Here is a 7,495-nt window from a genome sequence, read left to right as displayed (position 1 = left end):
CAGGAATGGCTGAAATATTTGAAAATAATTGAAAACATACAAAGAGCAGCAGGATTTACTGTCCAGTCATCTAATCCTGCCACTTAGGGCTGACCCAGTTGAATTCACAGTGTGTGACAGAATGACCAAGCAATGAGGACAGGATTACAGAGCCACAAATGAGATTATGCATTTTGGTGGAGACACAAGCTGCTGTGGGGGCAGGGAAAAGATCTGTGTTGAGTACCTAGCAGGGGTAGTAAGACCAAATGTCCAATGCTGTGTCTGCATAGAGAGCATCAAAAATAGACTCTCTGGAGGGAGAGTAAACACCCAAGTAAGCCAGCTGGGCAGACCCAGGGTACTTGGGACACTGACAGCTCCTCAGCCCGCAAAATGACTTGGCACAGGTTTGTGCCAGTGTTAGCACAACTGTGGCTTCAAAATAAAACAGAGAAGAAGGATGGGGAAAGCCTGCACTTGGCTAACTAAAACTGTAGGCTATTTAAATAGAAAGGGGAAAGGGCCAGGGGATCAGAGATAAGGAAGGTGCCTGGCTGTGAAGCATCTCAGCCTGTGGTAAGTATGTAAGTAGCAGCCTGTCACACGCATGGGGTAAGCACAGAGACAGCCACATTGTGCTGAGGGATGGATAAAAAGAAGGAAGAGATGAGGCCTTTCTTACCAGGAAAGACAAAAGATCATGAGGGATCCTGTGAAGCACAAGAATATAATTTACCACCGCTCAGAGAGAAAGGAGAGGACAGGGCAATGCACAGTGAGAGACATGTATTCAAGGAGTCTTAATATTTAAGCTAATTTACTGAAAACGGGTCTGTACTAACACACTTTCAGCCCAGCATCTCACTGTGTATTTGACACCAGAAAACGATGACTTGCAAAGTCTGAGGGTCCATTTATTAATACGAAACCATCTTTTCTTCGCCCAAGTGAAGAGGCCTCACATTCACTTGCTGGTAAAAGCCATGTTTTCCATGGGAGCTGTAGGAGCTCAGTGCCTCTAAATAAATGGTCATCTGTATAGGATCCAGTTTGAATATGATGTGTTAAAGGCTGAAATCCAGTTAAGCTGTTCAGGGCTCACTTTCCCATCTACACTTAACACGAGCTAGCTGGATACCCTTTAAACCTTGGCATTGGGAAAAACAGGATAAGCCTTAGAAATAGTGTACTCTTTCCTGCCTCCCTGGAAACTTCCCCCTAAGGACAGCACTGCAACCTTGTCTGGCATCTGTCAGCTCGAAGTGTTTTCCAGATAATTAGTCATTTGAACTTCTCTCATGCAGGATAATCTATCTCTGTTATACCTCCTTCTCAAGTGAGCAAGTAAGGGCGTTGACGTACATTTAACAGCAGCTGAAAACCACGGCCCCAGGAGCTGTTACCATCCGTTCCTGCTTGGATCGCTCCTCTCTTGGAAATGCTCACTCCACAGCAGCAGGGACAACTAAATGGAGACACGTCCACACCTGACCCATCACACTTCACACCCTGAACACCTGAGGATGCCAGGCCAGCACTTCTGCACTGCAACACAACATGCTGTAAATCACAGCCATTCTACTCTCCCTGCCCAAAAGACAACAAATGCAGTCTGAGAAGGGCACAGGTAGACACTGTTTCAACCATTCCTGACTGTCACACCATGAAGAGTGCAAATGTGTTAAGGGTGTGGTCCCATAAGCAGCAGAGCTAACCTGTCTGCTTCCCACCACCAGGAAGGGATGATCCTGCTTTCTCTGGCCACATTCTTCACAATGCAGTTCTGTCTTTTCCCTTTGTGGGCTGAAAAAGCAGTATTCCCTTTCTTTCTCTTTCTGGATGAACTTCCTGCTAGATTAGAGACAACCTGAGGAAGTCCAAAGATCTGGTGCACAGTAACTCATTAGAAGCAGGAGCATTACCACATTTTGGAAAAGAAGAGCTGCCAGATTGGCTCACTCTGTCTCCTGGATCTGCACCTTGAAGCACACAGAAGCAAGCAACTTGCTGGAGGCCACAAGTCACAGTGGTGAAGGAAGCCAGGAGTCCTATTTTTCATCACATATTTAGAGTAATTTAAACATCAAGGTTGAAGCAAAGAAGTGAACAGCCCTTGCTTTGTTATAATAATCAGTCAATCAATCTAATAACAACCTCTCAATCTTATCAACAGATCATTTCCCAGCTCCCCAAAATAGAGGCTGTGGGAAAGACACAGGTGCACCCTACAGATTGCAGTATCTTAACTGTTTTCTCTCAAGTTAGGCTGGCAGATGTGCCATGTAATACCACACAAGCCACAGTTTCCTTCTTTCAGCACTGAATGGGAAGCTTCATTAACTCATGCAAAACAATTACTTCCTTGTACCCTGGGGACTCTTCTCCCTTCTACCCATCTTCCCACTGGCACTGGAGCTACACTTCAAGGCAGTTTTAAGAAAGAAACACCAGAAAAACAGAACAGTGGGAAGAAAAACTGTGGTTCTGACTGTTGATTCAGGTTGAAGAGCTAATGTTGGCCTGAGATGAACAAGTTTGCACTGTGAATCACAGCTACTACTGAACTACTGCAGGACCTACCTAAACAGGACTCAGGAGTTTCTTTGGGATTCAGACATAGTTTCTCACTCTGTTCTAAAAACAGCTCTACCACAGAGAGCTTGTAGGAAGGGGCTCATAGCAAAGGCAGTGCTGTAAAACAGGCATTCCCAGAGCCTATTTATGTTCATGGTGTAACTTCTTCAGGCTTACATGCCAGCAGCAAATTGTTAAGGGCCATGAAGGCAACACACAAATGTTGTTTCATTGGGCAGATAACACACAGCTTTGCCTTAGCTTCACGTTTATCCCAGGTTTCAGTCCAGGATTGGATTAGCCAACAGCCCCTGGGTTAGCAGAGCCTTCTCACCGAAGAGCAACAGTTCAGGGAAACTGTGTCAGGCCTGAGAGTCACAGTCTGCACAATGTTTGGCAGGGACAAGGGAAGCAATTTTTGGCTTTTCTTTGGAACAGGATAAAGCTTTTGCATATCCTCATGATCCTACATGTGCATGGCACATCTCAGAGGCCCCCCACTTCTAAAATAGCTTGCATTCAACATGCTTTATAAACTTCAAGGTATTTGGCCTCCTAAGGAAGTATTACACATTTTTACAGAAGCTAAGGACAAGACATAATAAAATTATATGCCTGAGGTCATATGAAAAGCATCTGAGAGAGGAAAATTATTTCCTTCAATTCTCATTCCCAGCACAGCAGTACCCACCTTGCCCATACATTTCTACTCTTTTGCAAGAAAGCTGTATCTTACACAAGTCTTGCCCCCAAACACAAGGGATTATTGTGGACATCTACCCTAAGCCATGATAACCCATGGCCAGACAGCAGGACCACAAGAGGCAGTTATCAAGTCCTTGCAGCTTTCATGCAAGCAAAGAGCAGAGGTAAGGGCTATTTTATGGTCCTGGCTCTAAGCCAAGAATAGAATAGAGGTTATATCTCCTCAGATGAGACCACTCATCCAACATTTATTTGTTCTCCAAAAGCAACTAATGCCCCTTCCCACTCACTCTTACATAAATATGTCTCCATGTTTAGGAAAGGGGCAATGGGTGCAAACTGGAACATAGGAGGTTCCACATAAACATCAGAAAAAACTTCTTTACTGTGAGAGTGACAGAGCACTGGGACAGGCTGCCCAGAGTGGAGTGTCCTTCACTGGAGACGTTCAAAACCCACCTGGACACGTTCCTGTGTGATGTGCTCTAGGTGACCCTGCTCTGGCAGGGGAGTTGGACTAGATGATCTTTTGATGTCACTTCCAATCCCTAAGATTCTGTGATTCCAGAGAATTACACACCAGGTGTGTTTAGTGTGAGCCTTGCAGACTAACATTTAGTCTTCATGAACTTCAGATCACACCTGTTTTCTGTCAATGTCCAAATTACAGGTCATTAGTTCCTCCAGACTTCTCAACAATTCAGCATAACAGCTAACAAAGTGGGGTGCAGATGGCCTTTCCCTTCACTGCAGAAGGTACTGACCAAAAAAAAATAATTTCCCTGCCAAGGTGTTAACTGTGTTCACCTAACATCAGCACCTTTCATGGAAGCATGTGACAATGAAAAGCACAGGCTGTGATGAACAGCACTGCTAACACTGTCACTGATGGAAAATGTAAAATTCAGAGGCCTGAGGCAGCCCCTCATCTGAATCCTGCATTTCCAACCTCCTATAGGTCCACTAAGCACCACAATTACTGTCTCCATCCCAAGAAGCACCTGTGTGGCTGGTGAATGGGAGATTGGGAGGCATGAATAAAATCAGTGAGAGAATCCCTACCCCCACCACCTTTCCCCCTCCACACGGTGGCCGCTGTTGGCAATGGATGCAGATGAGATGCTAATGAGTTACTATCCCGACCCGCACCTTTACCTTTGAAGCTGCCATGACAGCTGCTGTGGCCGCGACGTTCAGCCCCCGCTTCCCAAAGTGCACCAGGGCATCGTAGCTCCTGTCTTTGGCCTGGACAAGGCAGTCATCGATCTCCTGTCACAGCACACACCCAAACAAACAAAAAGAGCACAAGAAAGACAAGTTGAGGGTGATTCCCAGCCTCAAACTCTTGGCAGGGTCAGGTCGTCTTTTATGGAGGCTGGAATCCTCTGTTTCCTCCACCCTGGCTGGAGAGAAGCTCACAGCCAACGTTTGCAAAGAGGAAAGGTTTGCAGGGGAGCAGTAACTCCCACTGCAGATTCTGGGAACTCTTTACTCCACAAATAGAAGAATGGGACCCAAAGCTGGGATGTAGTTCCACAGTGCAATCACCACCAATAGGTTCTGGAAGCAAGCCAGACACATCCACCTGGGCAGAATGGACCAAGATGTGTCAGGAGACATTTGCAATCTATGGCTCTAAGAGAAAACTGGATTTTCCCAGAGTTAAAAAGCATATTATGACACTGGGCAGGTTTCAGAAGTATCTGAGGTATCTCTGCATGTCAACATTCCCTGGAAACTGGTCAAGTCCAGAGCTTCTGGACATCAATGCTGCTCAATATACAGTGAGTTGGTTATGAAAGTTCCTACCTTGACCCTCCCTCCAGACACAAGGGCTGGATGATAATGGATGACAATGACATCCAGCGCTCAGCTACTGGATATGCTGGGTTAGTAGGGACTGGAGGCTGCAAGAAGCTGCTGGCTGTTCAGTGATTCTCTCCCTATTCCTAGTAGATAAGAGGTGGCAACCCAAAATGCACAAGCACTACTTGTGAGAAGTGCAAGCAGAAGTTCCCAAGAAGCAGAGAGACAGGGAACTGGTCCCCACTGTCCTTCTTGGACAGGACTGAGATACAACTGTTCATGCACTGCCTCTGACTAAACAGAGAGCTTTCACTTCCACAGCTGCTACTGTGGGAAACAGTTAGTAGTTTCTTCTTAGTAGTTTGCATGTTGATGTGTGACTGATAGCTGTTCTTGGCCCATATGGATCTGCCTGACAATGTCCCATTCACAGCCATGCCTCCTAGGCAGACAAATGATCCAAGCTGTTGTGCTCTCCCCCTGCAATGAACATCATGAATTTGAGCAGGGCATTTCTCAGCCCAGGACCTCAACATGCTACATGCCTTACTTCAGCATATTACACATGTCCCAGCCAGGCAAGTGCTTCCTAAGCTCCTTCCAGACAAGCTTGGCTATTTGTTTCATTGCTGCACAACGTTTTAGGCAGAGCTGGGAAATAAGTTAAAGAGCCCTCACTGCCAGACCTTGTTTCTCTAATCATTACAACCAGCCACAACATAGCACTCCACCTATATTCAGCCAGTAGGTGCAAAGCAGCTCAGGAGGTATTTTTATCTCACTCTCTCCCAACCTCTCAAGTACACAAATATGAGTTAATATGTGTGAGTGTGCTGAACAAAACAACCACAGAGAACAGAAACATCTACAAAAAGAGATGATCAGATGACAGAAGAAGAGAATCAGCAACTCCCCGTCCTTCAATGAAAATGAGTGATACAAAGATTGGAGTAAACACACCTAGATCTGCTCCACCCACAGAGGACATGGACACCTGTGATTACCTTTTCTTTTGAAGACAGTGTTGGATGAACAAATTTCCTGTACAGGAGGCTGGAGCCTTTTGTGTATGGAGACAGCAGCCAAGCTACAAAAGCTATTTTGAGTTCATAGTAGAATGGAAACCTTAAAAAGAAACAAACAAACAAACAAAACTGTTAATGTCCATTCCCAATTTAACCACTGCCCATAATTAGAGATGTCTGGCACAGGAAGGGATTGGCCAGTCTCACTTAGGGCAACTTTTGCTTACCAGAATCCAACACGTTCACTCAATTTTGCACACATCTCAACCAGGCATGTGGGATACTCAGGTATCAGGGCCATTATTTAATGTCCTGGAAGAGACTCTACTGTGTGTTAAGAGGACCTTTCTACCAAGCAAAGAACACAAATGCTGCCTTCACAGTGTCCCTACTCATTATGTGGGAGCAAAGAGCAAAGCAGCAAACTGGTGTTTCATTGATGTATTTATGCATCTCTCTGCCTTTCTGTTTTTAAGATAACACTTATCTGACTGAACCTGAAATACAAGAACTTCTGTTGTTCAAGCAACTCACAACATAAAGGTGCAGATCCACACTGTGGTTTTCAGGTAGCACTGCAAAGTATGCAGGACACTAACAATAGGACAAGCTTTAGCTGAAACAACAAGACAGGGACTTATTTAGATTAGATTATCCAGCCTCTTTTCTGGAGGAGAAAGCCTAGAGCTCAAGGCTGGCCAGAAAGCAGCATCCTAATGTGGGCAGGCACGTTGCTGCCAGCAGTGTGATGAAGCAAAGCTACCCTTTGTAGGCAAGGGCAAGAGACAGCAGCACAGAGCCCTGTGATGGCCACACATCAGCTCAGCTGGACCCAGACAGACTCTGGCTGTGCCAGCACAGCACAGTCACCAGCCAGCTGGTCTACACAGCATCCAGGTCTGACCCCTGGGGTCTCTGTGATGCTCTGGCTCTGAGCATGGATTTGCCAGGTTCGTCTTCCACCTCACTGAGGATCTATACAGCATGTTTGATTTCACAGGCTGGACAAGACCTCTGTCACTCCTCCTGAGAGACCCACATAATACTTCCTCCAAAAAACACAAAGCTCCAGATGAACACAGTGGAGGTAGATCTGCATGCAAATCAGATAGGGAGACAATAACATCTTTTACCCTTTTCAATAGCCTTGACATGTTGCCAATTATCCCCGATTCTCTTTGTTTGGAGGACTCACTAGAGGCATGCAGTACTATGCAGGACAGACATCACAGAAGGGCCAGGCACTACAGTCACATTTTCATCCTGAAGTCTACTGATCTCACTTGTTTCCGCTAGAAAGACCTTACTAAAAAGGGCAATCAAGCAATAAACATTTCCAAAGTAGAGCATCCAGATTTAAGGAACTAAATCTGATAATTGGGCTTTTATGTGCTCTCATCCTG

General features: G+C 45.6%; 1 protein-coding gene across 1 annotated transcript in view; it reads right to left on the bottom strand.

The window, feature by feature from the left end:
* The window catches only part of REEP1 (receptor accessory protein 1), a 42,754-nt gene that overhangs the window by 25,879 nt on the left and 9,380 nt on the right, over positions 1-7,495 (bottom strand). Inside the window, 2 exon segments of the mRNA XM_010000225.1 lie at positions 4,417-4,530; positions 6,072-6,192. Coding sequence (XP_009998527.1) covers positions 4,417-4,530; positions 6,072-6,192 — 235 coding nt within the window.

This window comes from Chaetura pelagica, unplaced genomic scaffold (assembly GCF_000747805.2).
Source record: "Chaetura pelagica isolate M959 unplaced genomic scaffold, ChaPel_1.0 scaffold116, whole genome shotgun sequence".
NCBI lineage: Eukaryota > Metazoa > Chordata > Aves > Apodiformes > Apodidae > Chaetura > Chaetura pelagica.
The sequence above is the reverse complement of the archived record's forward strand: the minus strand, read 5'-3'. Positions and strand labels throughout refer to the sequence as shown.